The 27,099-nt window shown below is 41.3% G+C and overlaps 1 protein-coding gene across 1 annotated transcript in view; it reads right to left on the bottom strand.

The window, feature by feature from the left end:
• LOC123732602 (NLR family CARD domain-containing protein 3-like) overlaps window positions 1-27,099 on the bottom strand; it is a 49,384-nt gene that overhangs the window by 8,777 nt on the left and 13,508 nt on the right. Inside the window, exons 4-9 of the mRNA XM_082971179.1 lie at window positions 24,266-24,394; window positions 21,415-21,543; window positions 19,129-19,364; window positions 15,700-17,500; window positions 15,195-15,368; window positions 14,712-14,885 (exon numbers count right to left, since the gene is read on the bottom strand). Of these exons, the coding sequence (XP_082827305.1) occupies window positions 14,712-14,885; window positions 15,195-15,368; window positions 15,700-17,500; window positions 19,129-19,364; window positions 21,415-21,543; window positions 24,266-24,394 (2,643 nt within the window). The remainder of the gene's footprint in view (window positions 1-14,711; window positions 14,886-15,194; window positions 15,369-15,699; window positions 17,501-19,128; window positions 19,365-21,414; window positions 21,544-24,265; window positions 24,395-27,099) is intronic.

Consider the following 27,099-nt stretch of genomic DNA (forward strand, 5'->3'; position numbering starts at 1 on the left):
ACAAATGATCAAAGTTTTGCCTGCAGATAGAAACATGTATAGTACAAATATTTGAGTAGACTGACCAGACCAGTTTAAAAGCAGTATGAGTCAAAAGACAGACAGTGAGGTATCAGATTTAGATTGTATTGAGTATACAGTCCACATCATATCTATTTTGACAGTGAAGATAACATTTTAAATGTGGCTCTAAACTCCAACATTTTGGATTTCAGATCAAATGTTTCATATGAGGTGACAGTATATAATGTCACCTTTTATTTGAGGATATTTTCATACATATCTGTTTCACCATTTAGAAAAATGAAAGCACTTCATGTATCTAGTCCCCCTATTTAAAAAAGTCATATGTTTTCTGACCAATTCACTCATAGTGTATTAAATTAGTCAAAAGTTTATTATTTGGTCCCATATTCTTTGACTGCAATGACTACATCAAGCCTGTGACTACCATGATTGAGAAAGATCATGAATAATAATGAGTGAGAGAGTTACAGAGGCTACAACAAAACATGCTAACCTCTCACCATTACCAATAACAGAGGCTACAGCAAAACATGCTAACCTCTCACCATTACCAATAACAGAGGATACAACAAAACATGCTAACCTCTCACCATTACCAATAACAGAGGCTACAGCAAAACATGCTAACCTCTCACCATTACCAATAACAGAGGCTACAACAAAACATGCTAACCTCTCACCATTACCAATAACAGAGGCTACAACAAAACATGCTAACCTCTCACCATTACCAATAACAGAGGCTACAACAAAACATGCTAACCTCTCACCATTACCAATAACAGAGGATACAACAAAACATGCTAACCTCTCACCATTACCAATAACAGAGGCTACAACAAAACATGCTAACCTCTCACCATTACCAATAACAGAGGCTACAACAAAACATGCTAACCTCTCACCATTACCAATAACAGAGGCTACAACAAAACATGCTAACCTCTCACCATTACCAATAACAGAGGCTACAACAAAACATGCTAACCTCTCACCATTACCAATAACAGAGGCTACAACAAAACATGCTAACCTCTCACCATTACCAATGTATTTATTTATAAGCACCTCACATTGTGGTTACTCACTACTTGGTGGATATTCCCTCAGCGAAGTATGGCAGTTCCATGCTGGTTTCCTCACCAAGTCCAAGGCAAGCACAGCTACCCATGCAGACAGTACTCCTTAGCCGTAACCGATATCCCCATGGCAACACGAACTCTTTAAGCTTCCCAAGCAATTATCTCCCGGTGTGACACGATGCTAGGCTAACCTCAATGCTGGCTAATACCTCCACAACGAGACGGTAGATTCAGTCTTTACTAAGTTTTAACTAAATTATAACAACTCTTTTATTAAATAAAACATGTATTTCCCTTCATGTCTTAGTAGCTATGGGTTTTGTTGTAGTTCTGTCGTCTTCTTTTATAATTTTTCTTCACCAACCGTCCTGAGGTAAAACGTCCATCCTTTCATCAACGTCTTTTTCCCTCCCGTTAACCAGGTCAACTCCCATTGGCCACAACTTAACAAGCGACCTTATTGGTCAAAACTTAAACTTCAAAGTAAAACAAACTATTCACTTATACATTAAATAAATATTTCTTCAAAAAGCATAATGCATTAACAACATTACAGTTTAGGAGCAATTCAATCATCTTAAATATAATACCAATTAATTATAACAAATAAACTCAATACTTGGTTCAAACAAGGGTATTACACAAACATACAGTCAATAATACAGTAGAAAAATAAGTCTATATACAATGTGAGCAAATTAAGTGAAATAAGGGAGGTAAAGGCAAAAAAAGGCCATGGTGGCAAAGTAAATACAATATAGCAAGTAAAACACTGGAATGGTAGATATGCAGTGGAAGAAAGTGCAAAGTAGAAATAATGGGGTGCAAAGGAGCTAAATAAATAAATAAATACAGTAGGGGAAGAAGTAGTTGGGCTAAGTTATAGATGGGCTATGTACAGGTGCAGTAATCTGTGAGCTGCTCTGACAGCTGGTGCTTAAAGCTAGTGAGGGAGATAAGTGTTTCCAGTTTTAGAGATTTTTGTAGTTCGTTCCAGTCATTGGCAGCAGAGAACTGGAAGAAGTGGCGGCCAAAGGAGGTGTTGGCTTTGGGGGTGACCAGAGAGATATACCTGCTGGAGCGCGTGCTACAGGTGGGTGCTGCTATGATGACCAGTGAGCTGAGATAAGGGGGGACTTTACCTAGCAGGGTCTTGTAGATGACCTGGAGCCAGTGGGTTTGGCGACGAGTATGAAGCGAGGGTCAACCAACGAGAGCGTACAGGTCGCAGTGGTGGGTAGTATATGGGGCTTTGGTGACAAAACGAATGGCACTGTGATAGACTGCATCCAATTTATTGAGTAGGGTATTGGAGGCTATTTTGTAAATGACATCGCAGAAGTCGAGGATCGGTAGGATGGTCAGTTTTATAAGGGTATGTTTGGCAGCATGAGTGAAGGATGCTATGTTGCGAAATAGGAAGCCAATTCTAGATTTATTTTTGGATTGGAGATGCTTATAGTGAGTCTGGAAGGAGAGTTTACAGTCTAACCAGACACCTAGGTATTTGTAGTTGTCCACATATTCTAAGTCAGAACCTTCCAGAGTAGTGATGCTGGACAGGCGTGCAGGTGCAGGCAGCGATCGGTTGAAGAGCATGCATTTAGTTTTACTTGTATTTAAGAGCAGTTGGTGGCCACGGAAGGAGAGCTGTATGGCATTGAAGCTCGTCTAGAGGTTAGTTAACACCGTGTCCAAAGAAGGGCCAGAAGTATACAGAATAACACCAATAACAGAGGGGGTCTGATCTTTGTGCCTCTGTAAATTTCTCATTATTCACGATTCATTCATGATTATTCATAATCATGGTAGCATCCACATGAATGTAGAAGTGTTCAGAAACATCTTCTATTCTTACTGACAATACAAGTAAAGTGACTCCAAAATGACAGGACATTATTCACCAATCAGTTTCTATTTGGAAAAACATCATCCAAAACACAACCAAAACAAACTGAAAAATGAATTCAACAAGTTTGTAGAATCACAAGCTTGATGTAATCACTGCAGGCATGGAACATGGGACTAAATACTAAACTTATGACTACTTTAATACAATATAAGTGAATTTGTCCAAATAATTAAGACTTCTTCAAATGGGAGAACTACGTACAGAAAGTGCTTTAATTTCTAAATGGTAAAACAGATATGTATGAAAATACCCTCAAATAAAAGGTGACATTCTGTACTGTCACCTAATATGAAACATCTCAAATCCAAAAGGCTGGAGCATAGCACCACATTTAAAACTGTAAGCTTCACTGTCCAAACACATATGGTGTGGACTATGTGTGTCTGGTAAACACATGTGGATCTGGTGAACAGTTATCACTTGTTGACCAACTACAGGAATACTGACCTCAGAGTCTCCAGTTTACAGTGGGGATTCCCCAGTCCAGCAGAGAGCAGCTTCACTCCTGAATCCTTCAGGTCATTGTTACTCAGGTCCAGCTCTCTCAGGTGTGAGGGGTTTGACCTCAGAGCTGAGACCAGAGAAGCACAGCCTTCCTCTGTGACTAGACAGCCTGACAGCCTGCAAAGAGTCAAATCAAATTAAAATCACACTGCTATGCTTTGGTGGTGAAAATAGTGGCAGTATAATTTTTCAACATTTTTCAGATATCAGTGTCCTGAAACCTGCCATATCTATTCGTAAATTAATGTATCATCATTAAAAATGACAAATGATCAAAGTATTGCCTGCAGATAGAAACATGTATAGTACAAATATTTGAGTAGACTGCCCAGACCAGTTTAAAATCAATATCAGTCAAAAGACAGACAGTGAGGTATCAGATTTAGATTGTATTGAGTATACAGTCCACACATATCTATTTTGACAGTGAAGATAACATTTTAAATGTGGCTCTGTACTCCAACATTTTGGATTTCAGATCAAATGTTTCATATGAGGTGACAGTATATAATGTCACCTTTTATTTGAGGGTATTTTAATACATACAGTTGAAGTCAGAAGTTTACATACACCTTAGCCAAATACATTTAAACTCCATTTTTACAATTCCTGACATTTAATCCTAGTAAAAGTCCCCTGTCTTAAGTCAGTTAGGATCACCACTTTATTTTAAGAATGTGAAATGTTAGAATAATAGTAGAGAGAATGATTAATTTCAGCTTTTATTTCTTTCATCACATTCCCAGTGGGTCAGAAGTTTACATACACTCAATTAGTATTTGGTAGCATTGCCTTTAAATGGTTTAACTTGGGTTAAACGTTTCGGGTAGCCTTCTACAAGCTTCCCACAATAAGTTGGGTGAATTTTGGCCCATTCCTCCTGAAAGAGCTGGTGTAACTGAGTCAGGTTTGTAGGCCTCTTGCTCGCACACGCTTTTTCAGTTCTGCCCACAAATTTTCTATAGGATTGAGGTCAAGGTTTTGTGATGGCCACTCCAATACCTTGACTTTGTTGTCCTTAATCCATTTTGCCACAACTTTGGAAGTATGCTTGGGGTCATTGTCCATTTGGAAGACCCATTTGTGACCAAGCTTTAACTTCCTGACTGATGTCTCGAGATGTTGCTTCAATATATCCACAATTTTCCTGCCTCATGATGCCATCTATTTTGTGAAGTGCGCCAGTCCCTCCTGCAGCAAAGCACCCCCACAACATGATGCTGCCACCGCCGTGCTTCACAGTTGGGATGGTATGATGGCTGTGTGGTCCCATGGTGTTTAGACTTGCGTACTATTGATTTAACGTGTTACCTTCAGGCGTTTGGAAATTGCTCCCAAGGATGAAGCAGACTTGTGGAGGTCTACAATTTTTTTTCTGAGATTTTGGCTGATTCCTTTTCATTTTCCCATGATGTCAAGCAAAGAGGCACTGAGTTTGAAGGTAGGCCTTGAAATACATCCAAATTATGTCAATTAGTCTATCAGATGCTTCTAAAGCCATGACATAATTTTCTGGAATTTTCCAAGCTGTTTAAAGGCACAGTCAACTTAGTGTATGTAAACTTCTGACCCACTGGAATTGTGATACAGTGAATTATAAGTGAAATAATCTGTCTGTAATCAATTGTTTCAAAAATTACTTGTGTCATGCACAAAGTAGATGTCCTAAACGACTTGCCAAAACTATATAGTTTGTTAACAAGAAATTTGTGGAGAGGTTCAAAAACACGTTTTAATAACTCCAACCTAAGTGTATGTACACTTCCGACTTCAACTGTATGTGATTGACGATTAAAAATTAAATTCTGATGATGCCATGATTAAGAAAAATCATGAATAAATCATGAATCAGAATGAGTGAGAAAGTTACAGAGGCCACAACAGAACATGCTAACCTCTCACCATTACCAATAACAGAGGCTACAACAAAACATGCTAACCTCTCACCATTACCAATACCAGAGGCTACAACAAAACATGCTAACCTCTCACCATTACCAATAACAGAGGATACAACAAAACATGCTAACCTCTCACCATTACCAATAACAGAGGATACAACAAAACATGCTAACCTCTCACCATTACCAATAACAGAGTCTACAACAAAACAGCTAACCTCTCACCATTACCAATAACAGAGGCTACAACAAAACATGCTAACCTCTCACTATTACCAATAACAGAGGCTACAACAAAACATGCTAACCTCTCACCATTACCAATAACAGAGGATACAACAAAACATGCTAACCTCTCACCATTACCAATAACAGAGGCTACAACAAAACATGCTAACCTCTCACCATTACCAATAACAGAGGCTACAACAAAACATGCTAACCTCTCACCATTACCAATAACAGAGGCTACAACAAAACATGCTAACCTCTCACCATTACCAATAACAGAGGATACAACAAAACATGCTAACCTCTCACAATTACCAATAACAGAGGGGGTTTGATCTTTGTTAGTAGAATCACAAGCTTGATGTAATCACTGCAGGTGTCAGGAATCCCGCTTCCTGAGTCTGTTTCTGCCTGAGCTGACTGTTTTCTGTTTGGAGTCTAAGGGTGCGTTCAGAAACCTATCTGGTTGCTAGGCAACGAAGTTAGGCGGGAGATCTAGTGATATTATTACCCTGTCTGGTTGCCAGGCGACGAAGTTAGGCGGGAGATCTAGTGATTACCCTACACCTGCATCTCATCAACCTTCTGCACACCTGGTCCTGATCATCACCTCTTCATAAGCCCTGAGCTGACATCCATTCCCTGCTGGATCGTTAGCAACGAACAGCCTCATGTTTCCTGAGCTAGTCTTGTTGTTTTGTTCTTGTTACTGGTTACTCCCCCCCCCGTTTACTCTGTCTACAGTCATCCTCCCGGAACATTCAACTCCCTTGCCTGGCCGTCGGTGGATACAGTGACGTCATTGAATCCTCCCATCTACTCTCATCAACTCACCTCCGCTTCGTCTCCTGGATCACTCAAATTACACATCAAGACTACCAATAAATACTCACCTTCATTTTACTCACCTTGTCCTGGTCTGCTTCTGGGTTCTGTCTTAGAGAAACGTGACAGCAGGCATGGAATATGGGACAACATGCTAAACTTATGACTACTTTAATACACTATAAGTAATATGTCCGAATAATTACGACTTTTTCAAATGGGAGAACTACATGCATAAAGTACTTTCATATCTGATAATACTGACCTCAGAGTCTCCAGTTTACAGTGGGGATTCCCCAGTCCAGCAGAGAGCAGCTTCACTCCTGAATCCTTCAGGTCATTGTTACTCAGATCCAGCTCTCTCAGGTGTGAGGGGTTTGACCTCAGAGCTGAGACCAGAGAATCACAGCCTTCCTCTGTGGCTCCACAGCCTGACAGCCTGCAAAAAGTCAAATCATTTTAAAAGCACACAGCTAGTCTTTGGTGGTGAAAATAGTGGCAGTATATTTTTTCAACATATTTAGATATATCAGTGTCCTGAAACCTTCCATATCTACTCATAAATTAATGTATCATAATATAAATTACAGATTATCAAAGTTTTGCCTGCAGATAGAAACATGTATAATACAAATATTTGAGTAGACTACCAGACCAGTTTAAAAATCAGTATCAGTCAAAAGACAGACAGTGAGGTATCAGATTTAGATTGTATTGAGTATACAGTCCACACCATATCTATTTTGACAGTGAAGATAACATTTTAAATGTGGCTTTAAACTCCAACATTGTGGATTTCAGATCAAATGTTTCATATGAGGTGACAGTATATAATGTCACCTTTTATTTGAGGATATTTTCACACATATCTGTTTCACCATTTAGAAAAATAAAAGCACGTTATGTATCTAGTCCCCCTATTTAACCTCTCTAGGGTAGGTGGCACCAAATCGTCCCACCTACGCAACAGCCAGTCTAATCCCGTGGCGCGATATTCAAATACCTTAAAAATGCTATTACTTCAATTTCTCAAACATGTAACTATTTTACACCATTTTAAAGACAAGACTCTCCTTTATCTAACCACACTGTCCGATTTCAAAATGGCTTTACAACGAAAGCAAAACATTAGATTATGTCAGCAGAGTACCAAGCCAGAAATAATCAGACACCCATTTTTCAAGCTAGCATATAATGTCACAAAAACCCAGAAGATAGCTAAATGCAGCACTAACCTTTGATGATCTTCATCAGATGACAACCCAAGGACATTATGTTATACAATACATGCATGTTTTGTTCAATCAAGTTCATATTTATATCAAAAAACAGCTTTTTACATTAGCATGTGACGTTCAGAACTAGCAAACTTCCGGGGAATTTACTAACAATTTTCTAAATTACTCACGATAAACGTTAACAAAAAGCATAACAATTATTTTAAGAATTATAGATACAGAACTCCTCTATGCACTCGATATGTCCGATTTTAAAATAGCTTTTTGGTGAAAGCACATTTTGCAATATTCTAAGTACATAGCCCAGCCATCACGGGCTAGCTATTTAGACACCCAGCAAGTTTAGCCTTCACCAAAATCAGATTTACTATAACAAAAATGTTATTACTTTTGTTGTCTTCGTCAGAATGCACTCCCAGGACTGCTACTTCAATAACAAATGTTGGTTTGGTCCCAAATAATCCATCGTTATATCCAAACAGCGGCGTTTTGTTCGTGCGTTCTAGACACTATCCGAAATGGTAAATCAGGGTTACGAGCATGGCGCATTTCGTGACAAAAAAATTCTAAATATTCCATTACCGTACTTCGAAGCATGACAACCGCTGTTTAAAATCAATTTTTATGCAATTTATCTCGTAAAAAGCGATAATATTCCGACCGGGAATCTGCGTTTCGGTAAATAGAGGAAAAAAAAGAAAGACGGGGGCGACCAGTGCACGCGCCTAAGCCCACTGTCCCCTGATCGGCCGCTTGACAAAGGCGATAATGTGTTTCACCCTGGGGCTGGAATGACGACATTCAGCTTTTTCCCGGGCTCTGAGTGCCTATGGGAGCCGTGGGAAGTGTCACGTTACCGCAGAGATCCTTTGTTTTGGAAAGAGATGTCAAAGAAAGCCAATAAATGGTCAGACAGGCCACTCCCTGTAAAGGAATCTCTCAGGTTTTTGCCTGCCATATGAGTTCTGTTATACTCACAGACACCATTCAAACAGTTTTAGAAACTTTAGGGTGTTTTCTATCCATATCTAATAAGTATATGCATATTCTAGTTACTGGGTAGGAGTAGTAACCAGATTAAATCGGGTACGTTTTTTATCCGGTGGTGTAAATACTGCCCCCTAGCCCTAAGAGGTTATAGAAGTCATAAGTATTCTGACCAATTCACTCATAGTGTATTAAATTAGTCAAAAGTTTAGTATTTGGTCCCATATTCTTTGACTGCAATGACTACATCAAGCCTGTGACTGCCATGATTGAGAAAGATCATGAATAATAATGAGTGAGAGAGTTACAGAGGCTACAACAAAACATGCTAACCTCTCACCATTACCAATAACAGAGGCTACAACAAAACATGCTAACCTCTCACCATTACCAATAACAGAGGATACAATAAAACATGCTAACCTCTCACCATTACCAATAGAGGCTACAACAAAACATGCTAACCTCACCATTACCAATAACAGAGGCTACAACAAAACATGCTAACCTCTCACCATTACCAATTTATTTATTTATTTCACCTTTATTTAACCAGGTAGGCAAGTTGCGAACAAGTTCTCATTTACAAGTGCGACCTGGCCAAGATAAAGCAAAGCAGTTCGACACATATAACAACACAGAGTAACACATGGAGTTAAACAAATGTAACCCTCTCACCAGGCTTGAATATGACTCTCACAATATTAACATATGTAGAGTATATCAACAGCATGGGATGTTAGGTGAGAAGGACATCTCCAATAAGAATTCCTATTGTAAACTATCTAGGGTTATGACAATAGGGTATTAACTTCAGATGAAATGATTATAGGTTTCTGTTATTGAATCAGGATAAACCATCCCATGCATTAACCTCTCTAGGCTAGGCGGGACGAATTCGTCCCACCTACGTAACAGCCACGGCTATCCTGTGGCGCGATTTTCAAAACCTTAAAAATCCTATTACTTCAATTTCTCAAACATATGACTATTTTACAGCCATTTAAAGATAAGACTCTCGTTAATCTAACCACACTGTCCGATTTCAAAAAGGCTTTACAACGAAAGCAAAACATTAGATTATGTCAGCAGAGTACCAAGCCAGAAATAATCAGACACCCATTTTTCAAGCCAGCATATAATGTCACCAAAACCCAGAAGACAGCTAAATGCAGCACTCACCTTTGATGATCTTCATCAGATGACAACCCTAGGACATTATGTTATACAATACATGCATGTTTTGTTCAATCAAGTTCATATTTATATCAAAAACCAGCTTTTTACATTAGCATGTGACGTTCAGAACTAGCATACCCCCCGCAAACTTCCGGGGAATTCGCTAACATTTTACTAAATTACTCACGATAAACGTTCACAAAAAGCATAACAATTATTTTAAGAATTATAGATACAGACCTCCTCTATGCACTCGATATGTCCGATTTTAAAATAGCTTTTTGGTGAAAGCACATTTTGCAATATTCTAAGTACATAGCCCAGGCATCACGGGCTCACTATTTAGACACCCGGCAAGTTTAGCACTCACCATAATCATATTTACTATTATAAAAATGTCATTACCTTTTGTTGTCTTCGTCAGAATACACACCCAGGACAGCTACTTCAATAACAAATGTTGGTTTGGTCCAAAATAATCCATCGTTATATCCGAATAGCGGCGTTTTGTTCGTGCGTTCCAGACACTATCCGAAATAGTAAAGAAGTGTCACGCGCTTGGCGCAATTCGTGACAATAAAATTCTAAGTATTCCATTACCGTACGTCGAAGCATGTCAACCGCTGTTTAAAATCAATTTTTACGACATTTTTCTCGTAGAAAAGCGATAATATTCCGACAGGGAATCTCCTTTTCGGCAAACAGAGGAAAAAATCCCAAAGGCGGGGGCGGTCGGGGTCACGCGCATAAGCTAGTGTCTCTTGATGGGCCACTTGAGAAAGGCGATAATGTGTTTCAGCCTGGGGCTGGAATGACGACATTCTGTTTTTTCCCGGGCTCTGAGCGCCTATGGAAGACGTGGGAAGTGTCACGTTAGAGCAGAGATCCTTAGTAAATGATAGAGATGGAAAAGAAGTTCAACAAATGGTCAGACAGGCCACTTCCTGTAAAGGAATCTCTCAGGTTTTGACCTGCCATTTGAGTTCTGTTATACTCACAGACACCATTCAAACAGTTTTAGAAAATTTAGGGTGTTTTCTATCCATATGTAATAAGTATATGCATATTCTAGTTACTGAGTAGGAGTGGTAACCAGATTAAATCGGGTATGTTTTTTATCCAGCCGTGTCAATGCTGCCCCCTAGCCCTTTTAAATATAATACCAATTAATTATAACAAATAAACTCAATACTTGGTTCAAACAAGGGTATTACACAAACATACAGTCAATAATACAGTAGAAAAATAAGTCTATATACAATGTGAGCAAATGAAGTGAAATAAGGGAGGTAAAGGCAAAAAAGGCCATGGTGGCAAAGTAAATACAATATAGCAAGTAAAACACTGGAATGGTAGATATGCAGTGGAAGAAAGTGCAAAGTAGAAATAATGGGGTGCAAAGGAGCTAAATAAATAAATACAGTAGGGGAAGAGGTAGTTGGGCTAAATTACAGATGGGCTATGTACAGGTGCAGTAATCTGTGAGCTGCTCTGACAGCTGGTGCTTAAAGCTAGTGAAGGAGATAAGCGTTTCCAGTTTTAGAGATTTTTGTAGTTCGTTCCAGTCATTAGCAGCAGAGAACTGGAAGAAGAGGCGGCCGAAGGAGGAATTGGCTTTGGGGGTGACCAGGGAGATATACCTGCTGGAGCGCGTGCAACAGGTGGGTGCTGCTATGGTGACCAGTGAGCGGAGATAAGGGGGGACTTTACCTAGCAGGGTCTTGTAGATGACCTGGAGCCAGTGGGTTTGGCGACGAGTATGAAGCGAGGGCCAGACAACAAGAGCGTACAGGTCCCAGTGGTGGGTAGTACAGTGGGGGAAAAAAGTATTTGATCCCCTGCTGATTTTGTACGTTTGCCCACTTACAAAGAAATGATCAGTCTATAATTTTAATGGTAGGTTTATTTGAACAGTGAGAGACAGAATAACAGCAAAATAAATCCCGAAAAACGCATGTCAAAAATGTTATACAATTATTTGCATTTTAATGAGGGAAATAAGTATTTGATCCCTCTGCAAAACATGACTAAGTACTTGATGGCAAAACCCTTGTTGGAAATCACAGAGGTCAGACGTTTCTTGTAGTTTGCCACCAGGTTGGCACACATCTCAGGAGGGATTTTGTCCCACTCCTCTTTGCAGATCTTCTCCAAGTCATTAAGGTTTCAAGGCTGACGTTTGGCAACTCGAACCTTCATCTCCCTCCACAGATTTTCTATGTGATTAAGGTCTGGAGACTGGCTAGGCCACTCCAGGACCTTAATGTGCTTCTTCTTGAGCCACTCCTTTGTTGCCTTGGCCGTGTGTTTTGGGTCATTGTCATGCTGGAATACCCATCCACAACCCATTTTCAATGCCCTGGCTGAGGGAAGGAGGTTCTCACCTAAGATTTGACGGTACATGGCCCCGTCCATCGTCCCTTTGATGCAGTGAAGTTGTCCTGTCCCCTTAGCAGAAAAACACCCCCAAAGCATAATGTTTCCACCTCCATGTTTGACGGTGGAGATGGTGTTCTTGGGGTCATAGGCAGCATTCCTCCTCCTCCAAACACGGCGCGTTGAGTTGATGTCAAAGAGCTCCATTTTGGTCTCATCTGACCACAACACTTTCACCAGTTGTCCTCTGAGTCATTCAGATGTTCATTGGCAAACTTCAGACAGGCATGTATATGTATTCTTGAGCAGGGGGACCTTGCGGTCGCTGCAGGATTTCAGTCCTTCACGGCGTAGTGTGTTACCAATTGTTTTCTTGGTGACTATGGTCCCAGCTGCCTTGAGATCATTGACAAGATCCTCCCGTGTAGTTCTGGGCTGATTCCTCACTGTTCTCATGATCATTGCAACTTCACGAGGTTAGATCTTGCATGGAGCCCCAGGCCGAGGGATATTGACACTTCTTTTGTGTTTCTTCCATTTGCGAATAATCGCACCAAGCTGCTTGGCGATGGTCTTGTTGCCCATTCCAGCCTTGTGTAGGTCTTCAATCTTGTCCCTGACATCCTTGGAGAGCTCTTTGGTCTTGGCCATGGTGGAGAGTTTGGAATCTGATTGATTGATTGCTTCTGTGGACAGGTATCTTTTTTACAGGTAACAAGTTGCGGTTAGGAGCACTCCCTTTAAGAGTGTGCTCCTAATCTCAGCTCGTTACCTGTATAAAAGACACCTGGGAGCCAGAAATCTTTCTGATTGAGAGGGGGTCAAATACTTATTTCCCTCATTAAAATGCAAATCAATTTATAACATTTCTGACATGAGTTTTTCTGGATGTTTTGTTGTTATTCTGTCTCTCACTGTTCAAATAAACCTACCATTAAAATTATAGACTGATCCTTTCTTTGTCAGTGGGCAAATGTACAAAATCAGCAGGGGATCAAATACTTTTTTCACCCACTGTATATGGGGCTTTGGTGACAAAACGGATGGCACTGTGATAGACTGCATCCAATTTATTGAGTAGGGTGTTGGAGGCTATTTTGTAAATGACATCGCCGAAGTCGAGGATCGGTAGGATGGTCAGTTTTATAAGGGTATGTTTGGCAGCATGAGTGAAGGATGCTATGTTGCGAAATAGGAAGCCAATACTAGATTTAACTTTGGATTGGAGATGCTTATAGTGAGTCTGGAAGGACAGTTTACAGTCTAACCAGACACCTAGGTATTTGTAGTTGTCCACATATTCTAAGTCAGAACCGTCCAGAGTAGTGATACTGGACATGCGGGCAGGTGCAGGCAGCGATCGGTTGAAGAGCATGCATTTAGTTTTACTTGCATTGAAGCTCGTCTGGAGGTTAGTTAACACAGTGTCCAAAGAAGTGCCAGAAGTATACAGAATAATACCAATAACAGAGGGGGTCTGATCTTTGTGCCTCTGTAACTTTCTCATTCATCATCATTAAGAATTCATTCATGATTATTCATAATCATGGTAGCATCCACATGAATGTAGAAGTGTTCAGAAACATCTTCTATTCTTACTGACAATACAAATGAAGTGACTCCAAAATGACAGGACATTATTCACCATTCAGTTTCTATTAGGAAAAACATCCAAAACACAACCAAAACAAACTGAAAAATGAATTCAACAAGTTAGTAGAATCACAAGCTTGATGTAATCACTGCAGGCATGGAACATGGTACAAAATACTAAACTTATGACTACTTTAATACAATATAAGTGAATTTGTCCGAATATTTAAACCTTTTTCAAATGGGAGAACTACGTACAGAAAGTGCTTTCCTTTCTTATCAGTAACACAGCTATGTATGAAAATACCCTCAAATAAAAGGTGACATTCTGTACTGTCACCTAATATGAAACATTCTATCTCAAATAAAAAATGCTGGAGCATAGCACCATATTTAAAACTGTAAGCTTCACTGTCCAAACACATATGGTGTGGACTATGTGTGCCTGGTAAACACATGTGGATCTGGTGAACAGCTATCACTTGTTGACCAACTACAGGAATACTGACCTCAGAGTCTCCAGTCTGCAGTGTGGATCCTCCAGTCCAGCAGAGAGCAGCTTCACTCCTGAATCCTTCAGGTCATTGTTACTCAGGTCCAGCTCTCTCAGGTGTGAGGGGTTTGACCTCAGAGCTGAGACCAGAGAAGCACAGCCTTCCTCTGTGACTCCACAGCCTGACAGCCTGACAAAGAGATCATCATGACTTCACATACACACTGTTAATTTAACGAGTAGTGTAGAAGGACAATGGCAGATGCATTTGGTTTATTCTCTCAAACAACATATATATTCATATCTTCTTCATCTTAAGTCAAACATGTCTGATATGAACATTGACATAAACCCTCTACATACTTGAGTTTCTCCAGTCTGCAGTGTGGATCCTCCAGTCCAGCAGAGAGCAGTCTGACTCCTGAGTCTCCTGGGTGATTGTAGCTCAGGTCCAGCTCTCTCAGGTGTGAGGGGTTTGACCTCAGAGCTGAGGCCAGAGAAGCACAGCCTTCCTCTGTGACTAGACAGCCTGACAGCCTGCAAAGAGTCAAATCATATTAAAATCACACTGCTATTCTTTGGTGGTGAAAATATATATTTGTTCAACATGTTCAGATAAATCAGTGTCCTGAAACCTGCAATATATATTCATAAATGAATGAATGTATCATTATAAGAAATTACAAATTATGGAAGTATTGCTTGTAGAGAGAAACATGTATTGTACAAATGTTTGGGTTGACTGACCAGACCAGTTTAAAAAGCAGTATCAGTCAAAAGACAGACAGTGAGGTATCAGATTTAGATTGTATTGAGTATACAGTCCACACTATATATAATACTGACCTCAGAGTCTCCAGTTTACAGTGGGGATTCCCCAGTCCAGCAGAGAGCAGCTTCACTCCTGAATCCTTCAGGTCATTGTTACTCAGATCCAGCTCTCTCAGGTGTGAGGGGTTTGAACTGAGAACTGAGGCCAACACTTCACAGGATGTGTCTGTGAGTTTACATCCAGTGAGTCTGCCAACACAGAAGAAATACAATGACAGACAGGTTGTATTAAAAAGTTATTCTCAGCTTTCCTAGCTTACACCGTTATGGTGCACGAATAATGTACAGGCTGTGCATTCATGGCTCAATGCTACAACTTTACTGATCAGTTTGTATTGTAGTTTAAGAGTTTTCAGCTGATAGAAAGTTTAGTCAGCCAATGAAAATACTGTTGTTCCTACATTCAGTAAAGTTTGGTCTGAGGGATAGTCACATGAGTACTTACAGAGCCAGTCAGCCAATGAAAATACTGCTATAACTGCAATTTATTTTGGTGTGCGATATTTACAGTGATACTTACAGAGCTTTCCTGCAGCCTCTCACAGCTGGGAGCAGTCTCCTACGACCCTCCTCTGATGTCTTGTATTCCTTCAGGTCAAACACATCCAGAACCTCCTCTGATATCTGCAGCATGTAGGCCAGTGCTGAACACTGAGCATGTGTGAGGTTTTTGGATCTCTTTTCTGACCTCAAGTACACTTCGATTACATTCTGTACTGAATGGTCTTTCATCTCTATCAGACAGTGGAAGAGATTGATGCACCTCTCTGGGGACATGTTCTTCCTCTGCATCACCTTAAGGGATCGGATTATTTTCTGGACGCTCTCCGGACTGCTTTCTGTCTGTGTCACCAGACCTCGTAGGAGTTTCTGATTGGACTCCAGTGACATGCCATGAAGGAAGCGGACAAAAAGGTCCAGGTGTCCATTCTTACTCTCCAAGGCTTTATCCACGGTACACTTCAGCAGCTCATGCAAGGTTAGCTCTTCAGACACACCTCTAGACTTTCTTTTGAGGAAGGGCTTCAGTGCATCCATGTTCCTGGCAGTGTAACAATGGTACATGTAGACAGCTGAGAGAAACTCCTGAATGCTCAGATGAACAAAGCAGTATACCACTCTCTGAAATAACACAGACTCTTCTTTAAAGATTTGTGTGCACACTCCTGAGTACACTGAGGCTTCTTTGACATCAAGGCCACACTCTTTCAGGTCTTCTTCATAGAACATGAGATTACCCTTCTCCAAATTGTCAAACGCCAGCTTCCCCAGCTTCAGAAGAATTTCCTTATCTGACTCCATGAGCTCCTCTTGATCCATCTCATCTCTTCCATGATATTTCTGGTTCTTCAGGCTGGTCTGAATGAGCAGGAAGTGTATGGACATCTCAGTCAGAGTCGTGGGCATCTCTCTCCTCTTGTCTGTACTCAACATGTGTTCAAGGACTATTGCAGAAATCCAACAGAACACCGGCATGTGGCACATGATGTGGAGGCTCCTTGATGTCTTTATGTGTGAGATGATTCTGCTGGCCAGGCCCTCATCACTGAATCTCTTCCTGAAGTACTCCTCCTTCTGTGGGTCATTGAACCCTCGTACCTCTGTCACCTGGTCAATACACTTAGGGGGGATCTGATTGGCTGCTGCAGGTCGGGAGGTTATCCATAGGAGAGCAGAGGGAAGCAGATTCCCCTTGATGAGGTTTGTCAGCAGAACATCAACAGATGATGTCTGGGTGACATCAGACACCTTTTCATTGTGCTGGAAATCCAATGGAAGTCTGCTTTCATCCAAACCATCAAAGATGAACATAGCTTTACAGGCAGTGAGTTTCTTTGCATTGCCTATGTCTAGTTCTGTGTGGAAGTCATTTAAAAGTCTGAGAAGACTGTACTGGAGATCTTTGATCAAGTTCAGCTCCCGGAAAGGAAGCACAAATATGATCTCCACATCTTGGTTTGCCTTCCCTTCAGCCCAGTCTAGGATGAACTTCTGCACAGAGACAGTTTTCCCGATTCCAGCGATGCCCTTCGTCAGCACAGTTCTGATGCTTCTCTCTTGGCCAGGTAAGGGTTTAAAGATGTCATTGCAGTGGATTGCTGTGTCATGTGAGGTTGGTGTCCTGGATGCTGTCTCTAGCTGCCACACCTCATGTTCATTGTTAACACCTTCACTCTCTCCTTCTGTGATGTAGAGCTCTGTGTAAATCCTGTTGAGGGGAGTTTGGTTCCCTGCTGTTTCCATGCCTTCTATCACACATTCATACCTCCTTTTCAGACTGGCTTTATGGTTTACTATAGCTCTCTGCACGCTGTCATCCACTACAAGGGAGGAGTAAAAGGATGTGTATCAGACATATTCATTGACAGGATGAAATGTGGGCCTGCACAACTACAGTAACTTATATTATCTCATATTATTGTAGTTAACCTGTTATGGCTAGGGGGCAGTATTTTCACGGCTGGATAAAAAACATACCCGATTTAATCTGGTTACTACTCCTGCCCAGTAACTAGAATATGCATATAATTATTGGCTTTGGATATAAAACACTCCAAAGTTTCTAAAACTGTTTGAATGGTGTCTGTGAGTATAACAGAACTCAAATGGCAGGTCAAAACCTGAGAGATTCCTTTACAGGAAGTGGCCTGTCTGACCATTTCTTGAACTTCTTTGCCATCTCTATCTTTTACAAAGGATCTCTGCTCTAACGTGACACTTCCTACGTCTTCCATAGGCTCTCAGAGCCCGGGAAAAAACAGAATGTCGTCATCCCAGCCCCAGGCTGAAACACATTATCGCCTTTCTCAAGTGGCCGATCAAGGGACTGTGGGCTTAGGCGCGTGCCCTGGCTGCCCCCGTCTTTGTGATTTTTCCTCTGTTTGCCGAAAAGGAGATTCCCGGTCGGAATATTATCGCGTTTTTACGAGATAAATTGCATAAAAAATGATTTTAAACAGCGGTTGACATGCTTCGAAGTACGGTAATGGAATATTTAGAATTTTTTTGTCACGAATTGCGCCATGCGCACGACCCTGATATACCATTTCGGATAGTTTCTGGAACACACGAACAAAACGCCGCTATTCGGATATAACGACGGATTATTTGGGACCAAACCAACATTTGTTATTGAAGTAGCAGTCCTGGGAGTGCATTCTGACGAAGACAACAAAGGTCATAACATTTTTGTAATAGTAAATCTGATTTTGGTGAAGGCTTAACTTGCCGGGTGTCTAAATAGCTAGCCCGTGATGGCTGGGCTATGTACTTAGAATATTGCAAAATGTGCTTTCACCAAAAAGCTATTTTCAAATCGGACATATCGAGTGCATAGAGGAGTTCTGTATCTATAATTCTTAAAATAATTGTTATGCTTTTTGTGAACGTTTATCGTGAGTAATTTAGTAAATTGTTAGTAAATTCCCCGGAAGTTTGCGGGGGGTATGCTAGTTCTGAACGTCACATGCTAATGTAAAAAGCTGTTTTTTGATATAAATATGAACTTGATTGAACAAAACATGCATGCATTGTATAACATAATGTCCTAGGTGTGTCATCTGATGAAGATCATCAAAGGTTAGTGCTGCATTTAGCTGTCTTCTGGGTTTTTGTGACATCATATGCTAGCTTGAAAAATGGGTGTCTGATTATTTCTGGCTGGGTACTTTGCTGACATAATCTAATGTTTTGCTTTCGCTGTAAAGCCTTTTTGAAATCGGACAGTGTGGTTACATAAAGGAGAGTCTTGTCTTTAAAATGCTGTGAAATAGTCATATGTTTGAAAAATTGAAGTTTTTGTATTTTTGAGGAATTTGTAATTCGCGCCACGCCTATCATTGGATATTGGAGCAGGTGTTCCGCTAGCGCAACGTCTAGATGTAAGAGGTTAACTACATTTAAATCATATTGAGGTATTGACTTAGCACAGGTCTGCAAGTGTTCTTACTGTTTTCAGAGCCTCTTGCATCATTGGATTCCCTCAGGTGCTGTAGTACAGGAAGTGTTCTGGATCTCTTTCTACACTGAGGGCAGTCATAGTCTCCTGAAGGAGCAGGTTTCTCCCAGTATCTGGTGATGCACTGTCTGCAGAACCTGTGTCCACAGGTGATGGAGACCGGATCCCTCAGAACCTGCTGACACACTGCACACCTGGACTGATCCTCTGGCAGAGTAGACCATCCACTACAGAGATAAAGGAGAGAGAGATACTGATCCTCTAACAGAGTAGACCATCCACTACAGAGATAAAGGAGAGAGAGATACTGATCCTCTAACAGAGTAGACCATCCACTACAGAGATAAAGGAGAGAGAGATACAGAGTAGACCATCCACTACAGAGATAAAGGAGAGAGAGATACTGATCCTCTGGCAGAGTAGACCATCCACTACAGAGATAAAGGAGAGAGAGATACTGATCCTCTAACAGAGTAGACCATCCACTACAGAGATAAAGGAGAGAGAGATACTCATCCTCTAACAGAGTAGACCATCCACTACAGAGATAAAGGAGAGAGAGATACTGATCCTCTAACAGAGTAGACCATCCACTATAGAGATAAAGGAGAGAGAGATACTGATCCTCTAACAGAGTAGACCATCCACTACAGAGATAAAGGAGAGAGAGATACTGGTCCTCTAACAGAGTAGACCATCCACTACAGAGATAAAGGAGAGAGAGATACAGATCCTCTAACAGAGTAGACCATCCACTACAGAGATAAAGGAGAGAGAGATACTGATCCTCTAACAGAGTAGACCATCCACTACAGAGATAAAGGAGAGAGAGATACAGAGTAGACCATCCACTACAGAGATAAAGGAGAGAGAGATACTGATCCTCTGGCAGAGTAGACCATCCACTACAGAGATAAAGGAGAGAGAGATACTGATCCTCTAACAGAGTAGACCATCCACTACAGAGATAAAGGAGAGAGAGAGATACTGATCCTCTAACAGAGTAGACCATCCACTACAGAGATAAAGGAGAGAGTGATACTGATCCTCTAACAGAGTAGACCATCCACTACAGAGATAAAGGAGAGAGAGATACAGAGTAGACCATCCACTACAGAGATAAAGGAGAGAGAGATACTGATCCTCTGGCAGAGTAGACCATCCACTACAGAGATAAAGGAGAGATACTGATCCTCTGACAGAGTAGACCATCCACTACAGAGATAAAGGAGAGAGAGATACTGATCCTCTAACAGAGTAGACCATCCACTACAGAGATAAAGGAGAGAGAGATACTGATCCTCCAACAGAGTAGACCATCCACTACAGAGATAAAGGAGAGAGAGAGATACTGATCCTCTAACACAGTAGACCATCCACTACAGAGATAAAGGAGAGAGAGATACTGATCCTCTAACAGAGTAGACCATACACTACAGAGATAAAGGAGAGAGAGATACTGATCCTCTGACAGAGTAGACCATCCACTACAGAGATAAAGGAGAGAGAGATACTGATCCTCTAACAGAGTAGACCATCCACTACAGAGATAAAGGAGAGAGAGATACTGATCCTCCAACAGAGTAGACCATCCACTACAGAGATAAAGGAGAGAGAGAGATACTGATCCTCTAACACAGTAGACCATCCACTACAGAGATAAAGGAGAGAGAGATACTGATCCTCTAACAGAGTAGACCATACACTACAGAGATAACGGAGAGAGAGATACTGATCCTCTGACAGAGTAGACCATCCACTACAGAGATAAAGGAGAGAGAGATACTGATCCTCTGGCAGAGTAGACCATCCACTACAGAGATAAAGGAGAGAGAGATACTGATCCTCTGGCAGAGTAGACCATCCACTACAGAGATAAAGCAGGGTGCAGTAATTCCTCTAATAAACTCAGTTACAAGAAATTACACATTACAACAACAACAACAACAAACATCTAGTGACGTACCTAAAGGCTTGATGCTAATTATTTAACCCGTCTCCTCCCCTTCATCTACACTGACTGAAGTGGATTTAACAAGTGACATCAATAAGGGATCATAGCTTTCACCTGGATTCACCTTGTCAATCTATGTAATGGAAAAAGCAGGTGTTCATAATGTTTTGTTCACTCACTGTATAAAAGATATATGACATAAACAACAAATGATAAGCAGATGCATTACAGTATGTACTCAGATACACAAAATACATCAGGTTTCAGATCTTGAAGGTTCTCCTCTTCAATAGTAATATCATCAATTCTGACCAGTAACTTACCTGGGGTCAAAGGTCCCTGATCCATTACTAAAATGCATAGGCTGATCCATAGAGAAGTAGCTCTTCATGGACAGATGACTGGGTACTGGAGAGACTGATCTCTGGAGAGACTGAGTTTGCTTGGAGATTCTGAAAAACATAATGAATCACCATGTAACTACATTTCAAAATATATCCAAATTATATATCGATAGATTACATACATTACATAAAGCATTAAAATATATGGCATTACATAAAGCAAAAAACATACACTGAGTGTACAAAACATTAAGAACACCCTCCTAATACTGAGTGCCCCCCCCCCCCACCTTTTTGCCCTAAAATTAACCTCAACTCGTCAAGGCATTGACTCTTCAAGGTGTCGAAATCGTTCCACAGAGATGCTGGCCCATGTTGACTCCTATGATTCTCACAGTTGTGTCAAGTGGGCAGGATGTCCTTTGGGTGGTGGACCATTTTTGAGACACATGGGAAACTGTTAAGCGTGGAAAAACCCAGCAGCGTTGCAGGTCTTAACACTAATCTGTGCGCCTGGCACTGATTGATGTGGATTCAACAAGTGACATCAACAAGGGATCATAGCTTTTCATGTTTCAAGGAGCGGGAGTAAACAAAACTGTCAAGGAGGTGTGTAAACAAAACTCCTTAAAAATTTGGCAAGATAAGAAGTTGGGGTATGGGGGACACAAAATACTGATGCCTACATAGAAAAACATTTTGGTTTACATAACTTAAAATGCATTTAATAAATAAATATCTTTAGGGTTACGGTATATTTTGGAGTTTTGGACAATGTTTTCATATGACCTCAATATTCTAAAAGTGTTACTGAGTTAACCTGGAAGCCTATAAGAAATCCTGCTATGCCCTCCAATGAACCATCAAACAGGCAAAGCATCAATACAGGACTGAGATCGAATACAACTACACCAGCTCTTCCGGACGACTATGTGATCACGCTCTCAGCAGTCAATGTAAGACCTTTAAACAGGTCAACATTCACAAGGCCGCAATGCCAGACGGATTACCAGGATGTGTACTCTGAGCATGCGCTGACCAACTGGCAAGTGTCTTCACTGACATTTTCAACCTTTCCCTGTCCGAGTCTTTAATACCAACATATTTTAAGCAGACCACCATAGTCCCTGTGCCTAAGAACACTAAGGTAACCTGCCTAAATGACTACCGACCCGTAACACTCACATCTGTAGCCATGAAGTGCTTTGAAAGGCTGGTCATGGCTCACATTAACACCATCATCCCAGAAACCCAAGACCCACTGCAATTTGCATACAGCCCCAACAGATCCACAGATGATGCAATCTCTATTGCACTCCACACTGCCCTTTCCCACCTGGACAAAAGGAACACCTATGTGAGAATGATATTCATTGACTACAGCTCAGCGTTCAACACCATAGTGCCCTCAAAGCTCATCACTAAGCTAAGGACCCTGGGACTAAACACCTCCCTCTGCAACTGGATCCTGGACTTCCTGACGGGCCGCCCCCAGCTGGTAAGGGTAGGTAACAACACATCCGCCACGCTGATCCTCAACACGGGGGCCCCTTAGGGGTGCGTGCTCAGTCCCCTCCTGTACTCCCTGTTCATTCATGGCTGCACGGCCAGGCACGACTCCAACACCATCATTAAGTTTGCTGATGACACAACAGTGGTAGGCCTGATCACCAACAACGATGAGACAGCCTATAGGGAGGTCAGAGACCTGGCCGTGTGGTCCCAGGACAACAACCTCTCCCTCAACGTGATCAAGACAAAGGAGATGATTGTGGACCACAGGAAAAAGAGGACCAAGCACGCCCCCATTCTTATCGACGGGGCTGTAGTGGAGCAGGTTGAGAGCTTCAAGTTCCTTGGCGTCCGCATCACCAACAAACTAACATGGTCCAAGCACACCAAGACAGTCGTAAAGAGGGCATGACAAAACCTATTCCCCCAAAGAATACTGAAAAGATTTGGCATGGGTCTTCAGATCCTCAAAAGGTTCTACAGCTGCACCATTGAGAGCATCCTGACTGGTGGCATGACTGCATGGTATGGCAACTGCTCGGCCTCCGACCGCAAGGCACTACAGAGGGTAATGCGAACGGCCCAGTACATCACTGGGACCAAGCTTCCTGCCATCCAGGACCTCTATACCAGACGGTGTCAGAGGAATTGCCCTAAAAATTGTCAAAGACTCCAACCACCCAAGTCATAGACTGTTCTCTCTGCTACCGCACGGCAAACGGTACCGGAGCGCCAAGTCTAGGTCCAAGAGGCTTCTAAACAACTTCTACCCCCAAGCCATAAGACTCCTGAACACCTAATCAAATTGCTACCCAGACTATTTGCATTGCCCCCCCCCTCCCCTATACGCCGCTGCTACTCTCTGTCATCATCTATGCATGGTCACTTTAATAACTCTACCTACATGTACATATTACCTCGACTAACCAGTGCCCCCGCACATTGACTCTGTACCGGTACCCCCTGTATATAGTCTAGCAATTGTTATTTTACTGCTGCTCTATACTTTTATCTCTTATTCTCATTCATACTTTTTTAAACTGCATTGTGGGTTAGGGCTTGTAGGAAAGCATTTCACTGTATTCGGCGCATGTGACTGATAAAATTTGATTTGATTCAACTTGTCAATCTACGTCATGGAAAGAGCAGGTGTTCATAATGTTTTGTAAACACAGTGTCTTAAAATATATGACATAAACAACAAATGATAAGCAGATGCTTTACAGTATATACTCAGATACACAAAATACATCTGGTTTCAGATCTTGAAGGTTCTCCTCTTCAATAGTAATATCATCAATTCTGACCGGTAACTTACCTGGGGTCAAAGGTCCCTGATCCATTACTAAAATGCATAGGCTGATCCATAGAGAAGTAGCTCTTCATGGACAGATGACTGGGTACTGGAGAGACTGATCTCTGGAGAGACTGAGTTTGGTTGGAGATTCTGAAAAACATAATGAATCACCATGTAACTACATTTCAAAATGTATCAAAATTATATATCAATAGATTACATACATTACATAAAGCATTAAAATATATGGCATTACATAAAGCAAAAAACATACACTGAGTGTACAAAACATTAAGAACACCCTCCTAATACTGAGTGTCCCTCCTCTTTTTGCCCTACAATTAGCCTCAACTTGTCAAGGCATCGACTCTTCAAGGTGTAGAAAACGTTCCACAGAGATGCTGGCCCATGTTGACTCCTATGATTCCCACAGTTGTGTCAAGTGGGCTGGATGTCCTTTGGGTGGTGGACCATTTTTGAGACACACGGGAAACTGTTGAGCATTAACAACCCAGCAGCGTTGCAGTTCTTGATACAAATCGGTGCGCCCGGCAGCAAGAAAGTAAAATAAATAGGTTTTGATTATGTTTTAATGGTAATGGCGACATACAGTGGGGGAAAAAAGTATTTGATCCCCTGCTGATTTTGTATGTTTGCCCACTGACAAAGAAATGATCAGTCTATCATTTTAATGGTAGGTTTATTTGAACAGTGAGAGGCAGAATAACAACAAAAAAATCCAGAAAAACGCATGTCAAAAATGTTATGAATTGATTTGCATTTTAATGAGGGAAATAAGTATTTGACCCCTCTGCAAAACATGACTTAGTACTTGGTGGCAAAACCCTTGTTGGCAATCACAGAGGTGGCTGGCTGAGGGAAGGAGGTTCTCACCCAAGATTTGACGTTACATGGCCCCATTCATCATCTCTTTGATGCGGTGAAGTTGTCATGTCCCCTTAGCAGAAAAAGACCCCAAAGCATAATGTTTCCACCTCCATGTTTGACGGTGGGGATGGTGTTCTTGGGGTCATAGGCAACATTCCTCCTCCTCCAAACAGGGCGAGTTGAGTTGATGCCAAAGAGCTCCATTTTGGTCTCATCTGACCACAACACTTTCACCAGTTGTCCTCTGAATCATTCAGATGTTCATTGGCAAATTTCAGACGGGTATGTATATGTGCTTTCTTGAGCAGGGGGACCTTGCAGGCGCTGCAGGATTTCAGTCCTTCACGGCGTAGTGTGTTACCAATTGTTTTCTTGGTGACTATGGTCCCAGCAGCCTGACAAGATCCTCCCGTGTAGTTCTGGGCTGATTCCTCACCGTTCTCATGATCATTGCAACTTCACGAGGTGAGATCTTGCATGGAGCCCCAGGCCGAGGGAGATTGACAGTTCTTTTGTGTTTCTTCCTTTTGCGAATAATCGCACCAACTGTTGTGTCATGACGTTGGCCTGTGGGTAAGGTTTATGACCCCCCCCCCCATAAATACCTTTCTCCCCCTCTCTGAATCTACTGAAGGACTTGAATAGCCTGTGTTAAATATAGAGAGTCTTGGAACATCAAACAAATGGGGAAAGGTACCACATATTTTGTTAATAAAACCAGTTGGAAATATGCTTGGGAACGTAATGAGTATGTATGTCAGTTCGGTTGTCATCTGAGACATTATGACTGATGACAGGACGACATAAACTGTATCTGAGAAAGTATACGCCCAGTAGTTATCAGAGTCACATGGAATTGTTATGCAATTGAAATGTTTGATATTGAAAATGTTTGTTAGGAGATGAAATGTAATTTTAGCTTCCGAATGAGAGATTTGGGTTTTCATAAGGAAAGTGCCCTGCTCGATCAGTGGCCCAACCCTGTGAAGAGACAGGGGTTATAAACGATGAAACACCTCCCTCCCCCTCTCCACTATATAATCCTTTGACGAAAAGATAACCAGGTGGTTCCAGTACTTCCGAGTACGGAAGGTCTGTTGGCCAACCCGGCCAGCATCTACGACCAATCTACCGAAGCGCAGCTCAGAGTAAATATTTATTGCATTTTCCTTTTCCAAATGGGCGGTAATTTAGAATGCATAAGATAATGTATTTACGATAGCATAGCTGCTGTTTCTTTGTTCCTAAATCTTCCCGCTCTTTCATTCAAGCCCAACCCCCTTTCCTTTGTGTAACCAGCTTTCATACAGGTTCCGTCCACCAGGGATGTTTTCTGTATGACATCATTGTATTCTGTGTATTTGTAATTCTGTGTGATTAGTTAGGTATTTAGTAAATAAATAATTAAACCCAATTTTGTATTGCTGATTCAACTTGTTAGCCAGGGTTCGTGAAGATAACCAAGAATTTACAACTTTCATTATGAGACTGAAAATAAGACAAGGGTTAACATTGACTGCTATCGATGTAAAATATTACTAAGTATTTTAAGAGTTTATTCGGAAGATAACGGCTCTATAAACGTTCTTCCGTGGTGCCCCGACTTTCTAGTTAATTACATTTACATGATTAGCTTAATCAGGTAATATTAATTACAGAGAAATCATTTTCTAAGTTAGCATGTCATATCACTTAATCCGGCATAGCCAAAGACACGACAGTTGTCACCTTTTCACCAAGCTGCTTGGCGATGGTCGTGTTGCCCATTCCAGCCTTGTGTAGGTCTACAATCTTGTCCCTGACATCCTTGGAGAGCTCTTTGGTCTTGGCCATGGTGGAGAGTTTGGAATCTGATTGATTGATTGCTTCTGTGGACAGGTGTCTTTTATACAGGTAACAAACTGAGATTAGGAGCACTCCTTTTAAGAGTGTGCTCCTAATCTCAGCTCGTTACCTGTATAAAAGAC

This window comes from Salmo salar, unplaced genomic scaffold, assembly GCF_965601325.2.
Source record: "Salmo salar unplaced genomic scaffold, fSalSal1 ptg000206l, whole genome shotgun sequence".
In the NCBI taxonomy this organism is placed as follows: domain Eukaryota; kingdom Metazoa; phylum Chordata; class Actinopteri; order Salmoniformes; family Salmonidae; genus Salmo; species Salmo salar.